The following is a 17,551-nucleotide window of genomic DNA, read 5'->3' on the forward strand; positions in this document are numbered from 1 at the left end:
GCATTTTTTTAATCTTTGCATTCAGGGTTTGGGAAAAATACCTAATACAGACATTGCAGAAATAGATGAAAGTGATGCAAATCAGTAGATGGCTTTGATATCTCACCTCTGTCAGTCCCATTTCTTTTATTCCTACTTCATGGTTCTGTCTGCCTTCATCTCCTTCTGTAATCAGTTAATGAGTGCAGATGTCACTCCTCCCCTTCTGGCTGGTGATTCTGAGACTAGAATCAAAGCAAAAACAAAACTGTGCTACAGGTACAAGAATTGTGTCAGCAGGAGTTTTCCATCGTAGGACTGGAACCTGTCCGCCTTCCTTCCTCCCCTTCAAGGACATGAATGCAGCCATCCTTCGAGCACAAATAGCCTCTAGAAGAGCAAATTGTCCTAATTGCACATACAGTCTACTGTCTGCATGGAGGACTGCTGCTATGGCAGCCTTTAAAGCTCCTTTTGTCTTCTGACCTGAGTAGATAGATAGAGATGTTGTTTTTAGCAGTGGAAGTGCTACTCCCTCCTGTCATGGGTGCAAGCTGTAGATGAATGATCTTACAGTAACAGCACATGGAATATCTTTACTTTAAAAGTGTGGCAGTATAGAAAACCATAATTGCAAAGTAAGACAGATGCACCACCAGTGTTTGGGAGGAAGAAAGCTTGCTGATTTAAAGGAAAGCCTGTTTGGAATAATTACTGGTGACCACCCACTCTCTATTATACCTTTATACCTTTATTGCAAGCAAATCAAAGTTGAAGTAGGTGGTGAGGTGAGATCACTGACTAGTATGCAAATTTGCTCCAGTCTCCTCTACTGTGCAGAAGGACTATCTTCTAGTTAACAATGGGAATACTGACCCTGATATGATGAGAAATTACAGTGCTGACCATTAGCATGATTTATGAAAATGTATTCATGTGAACAAATATTACCTCAGAAAGGAATGGTAAATGCATATTGGATTACTGTTATGGAAGACTATATGTAGATGTTTTAACTTTCTTCTAAATCTTATGGAATCACATCTTTCTCTCTGCAGCTTTTGTTTCTGTAACTACAGAAGAGTAATTTTTCATTACTGTAGAACCACTTAATAAGGATGTTGACTTTTTGATTTGTAAATGTGGTAAAGTATTTTGTCTAACTATGTAGTTGAGTAATCGTAATGATTTATGTTTAGGTATGTGAACTGGGTAATTTGAATCAAGACCTCTTCAGTCACTCTTCAGACTTACTTCCAGCAGGCTAGAAGGTTTGAAGTGTCGGTCCATTGAAGTCACTTGTATAAATGGGATTGTTAAATTGAAATACAAACATTGGTTCTTTTAAATGCAAAGGTCTCAGAAATAAAGGTGATAAATTGTTTGTCTTGTTCATGCTAAATTGATGGAGCATTTTGAATTTTTTACACTTTTTTTAGAGAAAAAATGGGCTCAAATCTTATGATTGAAACTGCTAGAAAGTCCAAATGTCCAAAGGTAAGTACTAATTTTCTAAGGTAAATACTAATTGTATATTTCACAAGTACTCTTAAGAGTTCTGAATAAATTCTATACCTAGAAGAACATTGGATAGACAGCATGAGTGTTGAAGTGCCTGTCAGGCTTCTATATGGGATAACCCATCCTTTTAAAGGATAAAAATTAGTTAGGTTCTTAAATTTTGGCAGCAATCTCTGGTATTTTTATTACTTGTAGTTGGAATATATTGCAGAGATTTTAAAAAACTTGTAAGCATAGATATACTAGGTCAACATTTTGGTGTTGCGCCAAGTTCATTTTTATCATGTAAAAATTCTAGCGTCAGGAGATTCCGTCCTGTCAGCTGTGATCTGTGTTACTGTATTGGAAGAGGGCAGGGTTTCTTCTCACTTTGTTTGGAGTACCTGGTTTTCTCCATTCACATTCTTGGGCCCCAAGATCTCTTCCTATCTGATGGAAAAGGCACTAAGTCATAGGAGGGGTGTTACATACAGCAGCATGAGAGTGAAAGATGAGAAAGCAAGGGTATTTTATTTTTGGTGAAGGATAGGGTGTGAAGAAAGAAGCGAAATATAATAGGATATATTTCAGAACAATCTGTAATTAACAGGTGTTTTGGTGTCATAGCACTATATTCAATGCTTTACTGTTAAATGGAAGATATTCCCATTTTTCTAAACATAGAAACGTGTGCCTTACTGACTGCGTTCCTAGTCCGTGTCTAAAACAAGGACATGAAAAGGCTGGTGTGGTATGTTGCTTTCTGAGAGAGCAGCTATCCTGTGTTGACTTGAAAGTTATCTTTGAACTGGGATCTTTGGCTTCCTTCCATGTTCTTCAGTAATAAAATGTGAATATAAATAGAGCTGAAACTAGCTGTTCCCACTAATCTCTTCAGAGTGCTGTCAGTGGTGGCACTCTTTACAAGGCACAGCAAAATCAAAATAAAACACAAAGTTCTGTGCTCTGCTGCTGCTAAATTCATTACAAGATGGGTTTTTCCAGAAGGTGCTGAGCACTTTGCAACATAGACTGCATCATGGAGTGTATATGGGTATTGTCAAAAATGAAAGCATCCTTTTAATAAGTTTTCTATTTTCTGAAGTTTTTTTCTTACTGCTACTGGTAGTGCTTAGAACTAAACCCTCCTTTTGATAAAAACAGGAAACTTCCTCCATCAAATGATGGAGGATGAATCAGGCAGTTTTGCTTTTGGATTGTAATGTAGAAGTTACACTTTTGTTTTCTGTGAGGATGAATTTACAGTGAATAAAATTATTTAAGTGAAGTAGATGAAGGGTGAAAATGCATACAGTGATATCACAGCATCAGCTGTGCTGTTGAGTAACGTTTCATGAAAACACCCTACTCTGTAAAACAGTAAACAAGATAGAATTGAGCACCCACTTGGCTGCTGCAGAGTGCTGTTCTGGCAGTGCCAGCCAGGCTGGCTGCATCACCTCTAAAGGTCTTGCACATTCTAACACTCATCCATCACTACATGTACTTTCTCCTTGTGATTAGATCTGTAAGATACATTCTTTTTGTTGTCATAGTTGGGTTTTTTTCAATGGAAATACCATTTTGCCTTTTCACTTAGGTGAACATATGTGATTTTTGTTACTGACATTTTAGTATCTTTACAAAAAAGCCTTGAAAGACTTTGATTCTTGTGCAGGAGAGATTCTTACTACAATTTTTTAACTCCGGTTGCAATATGAAGAAATCATTTTCTTGGAGAAAGAAATGGATTGACAGTTCTGACATGCATATTTAATGGTAGTGTTGTATTGCTGGTTACAGACTTCTGAGAATGAAATACTATTTCAAAAGGAAAAGTATTTAAAAATCACATAGTTGACACCTGCATTTTGTTTAAATATTGTAGATATTCGTAGAAACAGACTAACCAGTGGAAACAATTAATTAAAGGTTTAAAATAGCGTTTTATTTAGGGATTTGAGTCTCTTGTTTGTGTTTTACACTCCCTTTTAAAATTTGGCTAGACATTAAAAAATGTAAATAAATAATGAACTGAGTAAGATTCCAAAAGTGCATTAATGTATACATTGAATTTCATGTGGTGGGAAGCTTTCATTCTCATATTATGGTTATTATCATCATATATAACTAATTTTTTTCCTCCTCATTTGCTAGGTAGCTGCAGTAAGCACCATTGTAAACAGGGGAACACCACTGAAAGCATTTGTGTTTAGAAACTACAACCATTTTCCTGGCATTAAGTCCCATTATATGGGAGGCTGTCAGTATAAGCTGTGGCAAGCAATTAGAGCATCATCTGCTGCACCAGGTTACTTCCAGGAATATGTTTTGGGCAGTGATCTTCATCAGGTAAGTTGAAATCTTCTCCTTGAGTAAATATTTTCCAATTTTACACCTGAGAAAAAACATGGTCTGAATCTCTGAATCAAAACTAAGCATATGAGTTGGTAGTACAAAGGAAATCTAGGACAGGTGGAGTAAGAAAAGATATTTTTAGCTTCTATAGCCCTTACAGAACTAGAAAGGCTTAAAAATCTTAGTCTTCTCAATACAAACCTAAGCTGTTCTGCTATTGCTTTCTTCTCTGTCTGGGATGAAACCTTATATGAGTTGTAAATTGCCTCTGACTTCCTGCTTGCAACTGGTATTTTGCTGAGCATTATTTCACTAAATAGGTGGTGTAACTTAAAAATCTAACAGTACTGTAAAATGTGAAAAAAACTGATGATACACTTCAGCATTCTTTTTATTAGTGCACAAATTCAGTTTATGGTCTACTTTTTAATTCTTTCCATTGATAGCTTATTCAGCTTTACCCTAGTTCTAAGCTAGTAAGAAGAGTAAGAGATGCCACAGAAGTAAGATTAAACCAAGAGGACAACTGCAAAAGAAATTCCCTTGAGGATAAAGCAGTGTCTCCTATCATCACTGCATGCTGTTTTATTATATTACAGCCTCTCTTGGTGACCCTGATAAGTAAAGAACAAAGCAAATGAATTTCTTTAGTAGTTTTTTAACCATGGGGTTTTAGTCCTCCAGTGCCCCTGTATTATTCTGCTGTTCTTCAGGTTTTCAAAGAATACTTCTTGCAATGCATACTAATTAAAAACTATTAGTATTTATTTTAATAAATACCTGATGCAGATCTGTGGCAGAAAAGACTACAAAGGGTGACTGAACCAGAGACCTTCAACAAAGAGAGCACAGGATTGACACTTGAGTTTAATGGAAGCATCTGTTGCATTTCTGTTGTATTAATTCATATGATGGCAGTAGTCTCAAATGCTGGAAAACAAGTAGCATGTTTTGAGTAATAAGATGTACCTGGATCACTTACAGAATTTCTGATGGTGTCCATTAGAACACTGTGTAATATCCTTAGCATTGTAATGTTCTTGAGTAGTACTGAAATTTAAAGGCTAACAGATAAATGAGTGTAAGATGAAATGGAGAAAAATTCATTAGATTAAGAGGCGGTAAAAAAACACCATGTGTCCAAGCAAACAAACAGCTAGAATTTTATCTGAATAAAGACAGCATATTTCCATATTTTGATTCAACATTTATAAGGTGATGAAATAATTCAGCTATCTAAAAGCTGCATAGAAATTAAGGGGTGAAGGGGAAGGGCTCAGGTTCAGGCTCAGGAAGGGAGACTCTGAAGTTTCTTTCATTTTATTGTTTCCCTTTTTCATTTAGGACACTCTCCCTCCCTCCCTCCCTTGACTGCACCCCACAACCTTCCTGGTACAGTGCATCTTGTTAGCCTCAAAACATTTTAATCAACTACTATCTGAAATAAGCAAATAAGTTTTGGCAGGTTTTTAGAACTAAAAGTGGAATAACACATCAGATTCCAAGCCAAAGCACTGCTTGAAATCCTGAAGTGTGTTCATCCTCCATCTGGACAAGCAAAACTGGAAAGGGAGCTGCTTTAGCCTTGGGAGCTGTTCCAAGCTGCTCCATATTTTCTTTCTCTTTCACCTTTCCACCCTTTCTTTCCTTGAATTGAAAGTACTTGGAAATTGATCTGTGCTTTTATATGAAGGATAGTTAAATAAACAACATGATTTTACAACTTCTACACAGTGCTTTACACAGTTCTTCATCTTAACTTAGTTTCTGAATTGCCAGACTTGTGTGAAATGCAGTAAGGCTGGTCCTTATTTCACTTTTAAGTCCAGTTTGCTGGACTAGGGAGTGGATAATTGGTGTCACTAGTGATCAGATTCAGTGTTTTCAGACACACAGAACTGGAATAAAGTCTACTCATTTTTTTCCTTACTCCAGAGTCTTTGGACAAAGCCCTTCCATCTGACCTTACAAACCCTGTTTCCCAAGTTCACCATTCTTCTCTGTTTTATGTATTGTAATTATTGAAAGCTACTGCTTAGGATGTAATTCACCTTTGTCAGCCGTAAAGAACTAAATATGTTCTCAGTACTGAAGCCGTTTATTGTAGTAGAACAAGTTGCTAAATTTCTGGATTCAAACTTTTTCATATAATCTGAAAAATCTCTTCTCCCCTGCCAGGAATGTTTAAATGTATTTGAGTTCTTATAGAAACCACCTTTCATGTGTGACATGCATTTCTTTCCCCAGATTGCATTTTTCTTATCACTTTTTTTGCCACATCTTTTTTCCATAATTATCTGATTTGTATGGGGGGTACTTGGATGTCCAGGTACCAAGTTACTACAAGGCAAATGCTCCATAACTGTCTTCATGCAGCTTTCTAGCAGAAATTATAAATCCACTGCACACTCTGAAACAACCTTGAATCGCCTTGTTTTAACCCTGGGGTAGGAGCCTCTGTGCATGTAGCAGACTGCTACTTTTATTTTCCTGGGAATTAATGGTAGCTCATAGGAAAAAGCAAGATATTCAAGAGTTTTACCTCTGCTGAAATAGTCAACATGAATTGAAAGAAATACATAAATAAATATAAATATATTTTAAATAAATATATTTTGAAATAAATAGAATCCCAAATGCAGTCATATTCCTTCTTAAAATAGCTTTCTTACCAATATGTTAATATTGGTAACTCTTTGTTCTTATAGTTCCTATCATAAATATGGGAATAGTAGATTCTTGTTAAGCTTCTTTATTCTGAAAATGCACTGCAAGTGTAATTTTAAGTTCCTTGACCAGTAGTATATATGTAGCGTATAGGGAAATTGTTGCTCTTTTCTGTATGTACCCTGCCTAACAGATTGAACTGCTTTTGAACTACATGAATAAATGAAGCATAACACTGTTAGATGTTTTTGATAGTACTGTGATTTTTGAAAAGGGCATCAGCACAGTGTGCATTAAGTGTAAATAATAATTTATGCCAAAGGCTTCAAAATTGCAGTATAGTGTCAGAAAGATGGTGTTTTAAGAATTTTTTCATTGACTGGGAACTTCCATTAATCATCATAATCTGTTTTCTGAACGTTAACTGTGCTAGTTTCTTACTAGTTTATATATAGCCTCCCTCTGAAGTGTTGATGTTTCTAAACAATTCCAAGAACAGAGTTATCCAAAATGTATGTGAAAATTCAGAATACTAAGTACAATATTTGTTTCCTAGCTTTCAAGTTTGTGACTCTTTAGGCATTATATAGAGACCGTGTTCCATATTAGCTTTCAGTTGTGCATTTAAATGAGAATGAGAAGCACTCTAGCAGTTCATCTGGCTGAAGACTCTTCAAATGTGTGAAAATACTTATTTTGATAATGGAAATTTAGTGGATTTTTTAATAGTCATCCTGCATATTCATGTCTTATGTTATCTAGCTTTTATTAGAATCAGAGTCCTTTCACAAACTGGATGAAGTAGCTGAATGAGAGTTATGTATAGGGTTGAGATGAATTCTTAAAGTTCTTGGATATGACTCCAGATGTCTGTGATGGAGTCATGGCTGAACTGAACTGTTGGCTTTGACTTGCTTTTCCATAATTGTAGAGTTACATGTGAGTGTGTATTTGTGTGCACATACATGCCCTTTCACTGAAACATTTCACTTGGATTTCCTGTACTGGGCACTCTCAGTGTTATCAAAGCATGTTATTTTGTTAATAAGGTAATAAATCAGTTTTACAGTTTTTCTGATGTCATTCTTTAGAAAGAGGTTTCTAGGTGCCTGAACATTTATTTGTGCTGCAGGTGAGCTATTGACTTGGTTTGTTAAATTTCTGCAAAAAGCCATCAGTTATTGCAAACAGCAATATTTACATTTGGGTCAATCATGCCATGCTATCTGGTTCTGCTCTGTCAAGTAAGAAAAAACATTGCAGCTGTTGGTAGATGAGGGGAGTAGGATTTAATATTCTTTGTGGTTCAAAAGAGGAGCACATTAACATTCAAAGGGATTTAATCCCTGTAACATCTCCAGGAACCCTGCGAGTTAAGAGAGACCAAATCATGATGTTACATTGTAGAAGCTGTATTGCCACATGTTAATTCCTTTATTCTAAAATGTATTTTTGAAGTACTGAATGCTCTTAACCTCAGTCCTGCTACATCCAGTGACATTTTTCCCCCTCTGCTTCCCTCAGAGGGGTGTTATTTCTTGTATCTATCTTGTATCCTTTTTGCCTTTTTTTTTCTTGTACTGTGAAAAATATTTGAGGTACTCAATAATGTCACTTCAGTAGACAATAAAGTATGCTGAGGAAATTATTAATTAAATTCATTAAGGAGCAATTTAGAATTTAAGAAAATCATTATGCACACTTCATTTAATAGCTTTTACAGTACAAACTAAATTCGTCCCACAGGATTAATTCAAAGGGCAGCAGGGATTGTGTATGTGATGGTGGTAAATTCAACAAAGCCACATATTTTTCTCAAATAAAATACACCGAATTGAATGCAAAGGACTTGATCACCTTTTTCTTGATGGCTTCCCATGAATCCATTGTTGTATTACAATTCCATTTATTATAGTGCTGATGTTGATATATAATATTGCTCCAATAACTGTGTTTTCTTTGAGCAAGATCAGATAGTAAAGCAGTTAAATTGGCACCTGGTCTGTTAGTGGAGTTTTAATAAAGCAGATGTAACAGGATATATGATGAGAATACAACCTAAAAATAAAAAAATATATGTAGTACAATAATTATAACTAAAATTTGAAGTCACATCTTCATTGGAAAAAGATAATTCATGGTTTCTACATATTTTTCAAACTTTTATTTTTTTAGGTAACAAATCTGTAAAGCCAATTCATCCTTATAGCTTGTTACAGGAGAGGCCTTCAAAAGTGATTCACTTAGTGCACCCTACCCTAATTGGTTTTACATGGTAGCTTTTAAAATTAGATTCCAGGGTGCTTCCCAGGCTCTGAGAAGACATAGAATATAGGTCACATTGAAGTTCTTTTCATTCTTAGGATATGCCACGGTGATCAGTATGCACCAGAGCTTATGCAGGCTGCAGTTTAATAGGTGTATCTTGTTCTCACAATGATAGAATCAGCTCTTTCTTTGTTTCTCTGTCTACTTTTTGCCATGCACGTTTGCCTACAGCAATCAAGGCAGTGTTGCTTACTGTTTAAGGAAGAGGGAATTTACTGGCACATGTAAGTTACATGGGTATCTGTGTTTCTTTCTCCCTTATGGATTCCATAGGTTTGGATAACAGCTCTGAAGGTGGACGTGCACTGTGCATTTTACCAGCCTTTGTGAAATTGCTGTGGTTACTGTACCAGTGGTATTTTGCAGAGCAGACTGCTTGTAAGATTCCCTGCAGGGGCTTGCTAAGTGACATATTATTGGCAGATTTGTTTAGTATAATGAAATTGAGTGTGTCTGTTGTTTAGGCATTTAACTTGGAAGCATTCTAATTTTTATCTCAATTGTTTCAGAGTGATCTTTTCCTAATATAGTCTTCAGAGGGCTTATTTAAAAGAAGAAACAAAACCTTGCTCTCAATAAGCTGTAATCATTTAACTATTTTTTTGCTTAGACTTTTGAGTCCATCTTCAGCGACACTGTTGACCAGCTAATATTTGCTGTAAAACAAATCTTGTAAGGTCAGAGGAGGCTGCGTAGAGTGGAGGATTGTGAACGGAGTCCATTCAGTAAGCTCTGTACAGACAATCTAGGTTCTACACTCATGTTCTGATGTTGCAGCCACTATTTCTTAGATCAAAAAGAAAAATTTTTCCGTTCTTTATAGTTTTCATTTTCTTAGGTTGTGTATTTGTCACATGGACTTAAATGGAGCCATATTTCCAAAGAAAATAGCCTTGTGATGTTCATTGCAAATAAAAGCCCAAGGATGTGGTGTGGTTATTGATAAACTTTTGCCTCTTCCCTCAAGGAAAGCTTGATTTTGATGTATATAGTGGTCTGGTGCTTAATGTGTCTGATGCTTATATAAAGACAGTCATCTTTTTTAAAATTTTCTTAGTCTAAATACATGAGTCTGTCTCAGTTTTTCAGAACAGGCTCTGTTCTCTTGTTTATCCTAATGGTCTTCCGCTGCACCTGCTGCATTTTGAGTAATCCTTCTTGCAAGTGGACTATTCATTGTGATTTTTGCATGACCCAAGACACATTTCACAACATTGAATGATATATTGGAGTCAAAATTAGCACTTCTAAATCAGAAACAAATTTCAGAGGCATTAACTTGGTCAGGCTGGAACCCGTGTTACCTTAACAGTATGATGTGTTTCCTTATTCAGGCGAAGATACAGATTAGAATTGCACTTGCCTTTATATGTTGCCTTGCAGTTTATATGTTGGTGGTTTAAATCATTGTGTATTAGTTCCCTACTCAGAGCTTTTTCATGATGATTCTGATACCAACTGTATTTTGTCATTTAGCCATGCACTTCTTAATTTAGGGGACTTGAGAAAGTGCAGAACTTTTCCTTCAGTCCTTATTCCCCATCCACCTGCCCCCACTGTGGATACAGGAACTAGGTAGTTCATGTCCAAATCCTGAATCCTTCATAGCAGTTATCTTAAGTGAATTCACTTTATCTCATACATTTTGTCCATTTTAAGATCAAATCCTTTAGCTGCAAACATACATTTCAGTTGCAGTGAAATGAAATGTAATGCTTGAGTCAACATGTAAAGGATAAAATTGTCTTAAGAAATTTAGGTAGCTTGCATAATTCTATAAATAAAGGGCTATAATTGGAAATCCAATTTCAGTTTGAAATTGCAATGTGAAAGGTAGAAATTAGTGGAGTCTGTAATATATTTAGATTTGACAGTTGACTGTAGAATTAGCTTTCAGCATTGATTGTTAGTTACATGGTTTTGAACAGATGAATGACCAACATGTTTTAAGTAACATTTTTAATTGATACATCCAATAATGAGCCACCTATATTCTCTATGGATCACTGCTAGTCTTTCTGTATTTTTCTCAATGCATTTTGAAGTTCCTGAAATTTTACTGTTGTTTAATAAGCTAGCAGCTAAAAATGTAGACCAATTAATTAAGAAAACTAATATCAATATGTAATAACAATAACATTGATCAAGTTACTGATGTAAAAATGTATTGAGTCTAAATATTTTCATTGTTATCTTGGGAAATAAAATTTAAAGAATTTAGAAATTTTGAAAATTTAACATGGTCACATTTCACAAAGATTTGGCTATCTCCATATCTGGGATTCCTTGCTCAGTTGTAGAGGTTTCATGTTAATGTAATTGTTTGGTGCAGCTTTCTCCTTAGTCCAGTATATTCTGCCATAGCATATAGAGTATTTACATGCTTCCTAATTTGAATGTTGTCAGCAAGGACAAAACTTCTAGACTTGAGTATCCTGGAGTTATCTGAATATAGCATTTTATTCAGACCCATGGGTTGGGGGATCTTGTTGGTTGTTTTGGTTTTGGGGTTTTTAACTGTACTGTTAGCTTACCTGTGCTTCAAAGGTATCATAAGAGACCCTGAGTTTGGGCCTGTGTCTGGGGTCAGTGTAGGTTCAGCCATGGGCCCAGTTTTTATTAGGTTACACACTCTGATCTTTGCTTGTAATATCACTATCACAGCCAATTCATCATTTGGGAAGCATGGTTAAAATACATACTATTTTTATGATTTGTGCTGTTTTGAGCTGCAGAATTAATGTCATTAGATCTGTCATGCACAACTTATGCTTTTAATGAAATCTCTGACAATATATTTTATTGCCAAACAATTCTTCCTTTCATGATGTCTACTAATATTTAGCAAACTTCCTCAGTACCCTGTAAGGATACATTTTCCGTATCTGACATACACCCATAAATTCAGTGATGTCTTCAGAGCAGCAGGTCATTTTCTGTGAATTATAGACTCACTAGGATGAGTTAATAATTCAAGATAATCACCTAGAAGTCAACCTCAGCCAGGCATTCATTCTAGTGAATGTAAAATATATTATCAAATATTTTGCATTTAAGAGCAATAGTATTGGCAGTTCTCGGAAGCATTGATCATGACATTTGGGTGTATGCCAATTGTATTATGGTGTTGCTATTTTTTAGGGGGAAAAGTTATAAATACTGTATGGCAAAACAGTTGAACTGAAAAAGAAACTTTTCAGTAAATTTTCAAATGTTATTGAATTTATTCTTTACATTTTGTCATGTAATCTTAGTATCATGTCTCTCTGTAACTGCTGTGGCAGGAGATACAGCTAGTGCACCTTCATATTTTCTTTAAAAAATAAAGAATTTAAAATAATGCAGTCATGGAAATTTAATATTGGTGTCATTCAATAATATAAATGCCACTGCATCTAATTTTCATATTCTGTACAAATGTTTTCTCTAGAATTTTTCCCAATGCCAGTTCAAGGGAAATCCCTTTTTCACTGCACTCTTTATGACAAGTAACTTAAGTGTTTATTTTTCTAGTAACTTAAGTGTTTATTTTTTTTATTTAAACATAAATCATGATTTTGAGACAGCATTTGAAAATAATGAGCACAAGATGCTTATTTCAGGAATCTAAAGGAGCATTCTGGCTCTCCCTAAGTAAGGGAATTGGTTCTTTCTGTAATTGTTAGAAATTTGGTGTGTAAGAGAATGGCATTTATATCTGTCACCAATTAGGGCCTCTGCTGGGAATCAGCATAGTGCAGAATATATTATAATTGTATGTAGTTGACCCCAGGAGTCTGCTTCTCAGCATGATTATAAAGCAAGGGTGAATCTTCCTGAATAAATTGGATTAAATATTTGTATAAGAAGACAACTGTAGGTCATTGTGTGCTTTATAAAAAATGACTGAAGTTATTTAAATAAGTTTCTCACTCAAACAGCGAAGTGGAACATACTGTTAGAATGAAGCAAAATCTAATTGTTCTTGGTCACTGTACATTTTAGACAGAGATTTGTTAGAAATATTGACACCACCATCCATTGTTTGTCAGCAAGATGAAAACAGTTCTGCTTCTGTCCTGTTTCATGTTTATAAAACTTTCTATATTTTGCCAAATAGTTTGTCAAGGAAAGTAAAGATTGCCTATCTTACTGGGAGCTTCTCTTCACCAGTTTCATCCTCAGTAATACTGCAATCAGTCCGACTGATTACTCCCAAGAAGAAAGCCATAATTCATGTATATTTCAAACATATTTGTATATATGCAACAGAACAGCATGATCACTTAATCTTTGTATTGAAAAGTGATCATTATTGAAAAGGTTATGTTTGTGCTGAAGCTATAGGGAGCTAGTTTATTGTACAGTTTAATCTGAATGTATAGATTTCTTTTTCACAAAGCACTTGTCAAAAACTGTAACTTTTTAGCCCAGTGATGCTTTACTGAGCAAGCCTTGAAGCTTAGGGTACAATTACTGACATTTTCATAATGACACTGGGTGCCCAGAGCAGTGAGAGGAGTAGGCTGGGATGTGAATCTTGAAGTTGCCTGGATTGATGGACCTTACTTACCTTAGGTAGTGAAAGAATTCTCCCCTTTCTCATTCCTGTCTTCTACTCTGAGGATGTTCGCTGCTACATACATAAATGTATTGAGATGATTTTACAGAATGATTTTGCCCATTACTTCTGGGAAACAGAGTAAATGTTTTTAAAGTAGCTATTTTAGTTTTTCTAAGAAGTAACCCCTTATTACTGTGCAGCAACTACTCGAACTCAGTTGCAGCAACTAGACTTATCCTTAGGCTGCATATTTATGATATTTATGTTGACTTTAAGCATACAATTTAAAAAATACTTTTCAGAAGTCCACTCAGAGTGTTAGCCTGTCTTGTCCTGTGATAGCTTTGTACTAATTCTGTCTCTGCTTTTTCACAAAGACAGTGAAAGTAAACAACAGAGCAAGTCTGTAAGAGTGAACTAAAATGCAAAGCATGTCTGCATAGGCAGTGAGGTGAAGTGGTTACTATGGAGCCAACAAACTCAGCTTCCAAATCTCAGACTTGGCTTTCATACACTATATATCCTTCATTCAGTGCTAGATTATTTTATTCACAAAGTTTAGGATAATTTAAATGAAACTGTGCAGCACACAAGGTGTTATACAGAACAGTTACAAGGCTCAACTTGAGTCTGACAGAATTAGGAAGTGCAATGAGAGCCTATGAATGTGGAGAATGTTCTTGTGAGAAACAACTGCTCTCCCATGGTAAAGTATAGTACAATTTTTGAATTTTAGTATTTTAATTTCAAATAATTGTTTTCAAAGTATTGACTTAAGTATGTCACTGGTGACTTCATGCCCATTCACCATAATTATTTAAATAGGACAAGATTTTCAGAAAGTCCTTTGCTACCAGGCTCCCATGTGCTCTGGAATACTTTCTTGCAGACTTCCCAGTCTCTTTTCCTTCTGACTGTAGAATTTGCACTCATCTGTTTCACAGTATTTAACCAGGCCTTTCTTTACCTCTTGAACTGTGCAAGCAGGGTATCTCCATTAGAGTTTTTATTGGAGCATTTGTTTACAAAAGGTCCATTTTTCCTGCTTTAAATAATTGAAGATCTGTAAGTCAAGTAACAGGGGGGAGCCTTGCCTGATCATTTTGCAACTATCAAAACACTGATAAAAAATACTAGCTACAGCTTTAGACTCCTTGTTACCTACCAAAAGCTCTAAAAATATGGCTACTGTTGTATTAAGGAATTTTTGTGAAAAAATCCATGTGAAAAAATTTCATTGGCTTCATCTGGGAATAAGATATTAAATAAAACAGAACAACTGCATATTTACCACCTGAAAAGCATTTGACAAAAGACTGAAAACAATGTCACAGTCCCTGAGTTCACTGCTTTTCTATCACTAGCAATTTTGCAGTTCTATTATTATTGTGTTCCATTTTAATATTAACTTACTTGATTGTTTCCATTATTTTTAACTTAGAAATATCTATTTTCTTTATTTAGAAATTTTTAAGAAGCCTTTTTCTTTGCTGCTTGCCTGCCTGATGACATCAGGAGAGTTATGCCCCCTTTTCTAGTATCTCCTTGCATTAGCATTCCTACTCCAGCACTTTGTGTTTGGTGTACTGCCAGCAAATTAAGTCGACTCAAGTGTAGAATGGTTTTGCAAAGTTCAGCAGATGAAGCAGTGTCTGGCACTTGCTGCTGCACTGAGCACAGCAGCAGAGAAAGGAAGGGATGACAAATGTGTGTTTGGGAAGTGAAAAAGAGAGTTTGCAATTGGATTGAGATCTAGCTAAATGAGAAGAGAGGGTGAAATGTAGGGAAGGCCAGTTAATCCAAGAATGAGAGAACAGAAAGAAAAAAGGGATCTGCCCTGTTTGCCCAACACTGAGTTCTGAATCAAAGCTTGGGCCAATTCCACCTGTTGTGGATATAGGTCAACAGTTTAGTCATTTGTAGAGTTCCTGTAAGTTACCCTTTCTGTTAAAGATTGCAAGGCGTGAATCATAGACTCATTTATGTTAGAAAAAACCTACAAAGTCCAGCCATTAACCTAATACTGCCCAGTCCACCACTAAACCACATCCCTGTGTACCAGATCTGAATGTCTTCTAAATACCTCCAGGGATGGTGACTCCACCACTTCCCTCTTCAGTGTGTTCTGATGTTTTCTGGTGAAGACATTTTTCTTAAATGGGCAACGGGAACCTCTCCTTGCACTACAAATTTTGCATTTTCCACAAGACTGAGACTGGACTGACAAAATTCAAATTCTAATAAGAATAGATTTTGAGAGGTAATTTTGTTTAACAGCTAAAATTACGTACATCTGTGATTCATGCAGTATTTCTTTAAATAGAGTAGAGCCTTAGGAAAACTAGAGGAGGAGGAGAGAGCCTCAGGTGGTTATCTGGTCCAGCCTCCTGTTCAAAACAGGCTAAACCTCAAAGGTGGGTTGGGTTGCTCAGGCTTTTGCCCAGCTTCGTTTTGAAAATATCAAAGGATGGAGTTTCCACAGATGCTCCAGCTCTTACTCTGTACTTTTTGAAAGAATCTGGGTATTTCTGCTTTAGATAGTGGAACACTGTGATTAGCTTCCTCCTTGGCTTTCTCTTTTCAACGGGGTAAGCAAACCTACTTCCCTGCATCTCGTCTTGTATGTTATGTGCTTCAGGCCCCAAACCATCTTAGTGTTTCTTTACTGTATGTGTTCCAGTTCTTCAGTGTTTTTTAAGTGGGTGTCCAAAGCTGTACAAAGTATCTGTCCCTAGTCTGGCCCTGTGCATACTGAATAAAAAGGGATAAGCACTTCTCTTGATCTATTGGTTTTGCTTTTAGACCCAGTGTATGTCAACAATGTCTAAATTATTGACTATTCTGTTTGTATGGACTCTGTGTGCACACAGGCAGTACCATTCCATAGGGGCATAGCTAACAATATAGAGGAAAGGAGTGACACATTGAAGACATTCCATCTGTCCAAGAGGAACTGCTAAACTTAATAGGAACCAAAAAGGTTTAGGGCTGTGCATAAAGTTAGCAATGCTTTGTAGAATTTGAATTGTAGCTTGAAGCTTATAGTATAAAGTGAAAATATCACTTTATATCAACAAGATTTTTTGCACCATCATATGTGGTATAAAGATCCTTATTTTGTTTTCATTATTTTGTTTTGAGACAAACAGGGATTGATGTTGCATCTCTGTAGCCATAGATCAGATAAATTTGCCTTGTTTACTTCCAGTTGTTTAATTGCACGGAAGTTCAGAGTGGCAGGAAAGCTCATGGAATCTAGCATGGATGAGAAAGCTTTTGTTAGTTACCAAGACATTCCATACTACTGACCATCACTCAGTATTTATGTTTATTGCATTTTGGTTAATGTTTTTTTATAAATATATTTTAAAAACCCGATGCTTACAATAAAGTATTGTAATTAGTAAGTTATAAATAATTTAGATGCATTTATATAGTATTTTATAGCTATAGAATAAATTCAACAGAATGAGAAAAAATTTAGACAGCAGATTTAGCAGCTCTCCAAAACAAGGATCAGTGAAGTTTCTTGTGATCTCAGTATCTTTTGTACAAAACTGTGGAGTCAATCATTTGGGAATTCTGTTCATGTGTTTTAAGGACAAGCATGGAGAAGGATATGTCATGATTTCTTAAAATTAATTTTTAAATATTTAGATCTGGCTTTCATATTTCTGTATTTCTAGCCCATCTTGGGATGGGCTTTTTTCCAGTTTTATGAAGTTAGAGGAATTATTCAGAAACAGAAGGGTTAGTTTATGTTCTTTAATTTTCAGAATGGAAAGTTCTTTGTTGTTTACATGTTCTTTGAATGCACATAAATGAAATCATAGCTAATTTTTAATATGGTGAAAATACTTTTTCACAAGAATTTCAGCTTTTTGCATAATAAGCTGTATTGTTTCTGGAGCTGCAGATTTAAATAAATTACTGCAGTATTTCCTTCACCAAGTCCTTAATAGTACAGTTTAACTAACAGCATTATTTGCTCCTTTAGTAGTTGGTCATTGTAAGCAAAAGCAGTGTGATGTACATTGCTTTTTAACAGAGTAATATTATTTGAAGTATTGATTAGGACATGGTTACTATCACCCATAATTTCTTTGGAGGAGAAGAAACAAGTCAGTTGCCTTTCTTAGTCCTGCTTCTAACTTTCAAAAACTGACATGTGTCTAT

At 35.5% G+C, this 17,551-nt stretch overlaps 1 protein-coding gene across 1 annotated transcript in view; it reads left to right on the top strand.

Annotated features, from left to right (window-relative positions):
- PNPLA8 (patatin like phospholipase domain containing 8) overlaps positions 1-17,551 on the top strand; it is a 36,336-nt gene that overhangs the window by 12,461 nt on the left and 6,324 nt on the right. The window contains exons 7-8 of the mRNA XM_054277452.1: positions 1,419-1,476; positions 3,637-3,831. Coding sequence (XP_054133427.1) covers positions 1,419-1,476; positions 3,637-3,831 — 253 coding nt within the window. The remainder of the gene's footprint in view (positions 1-1,418; positions 1,477-3,636; positions 3,832-17,551) is intronic.

Source organism: Melozone crissalis, unplaced genomic scaffold, assembly GCF_028551555.1.
Source record: "Melozone crissalis strain CALT ecotype California unplaced genomic scaffold, PUWL_Pcris_2 ptg000004l_1, whole genome shotgun sequence".
NCBI classification, from domain to species: Eukaryota; Metazoa; Chordata; class Aves; order Passeriformes; family Passerellidae; genus Melozone; species Melozone crissalis.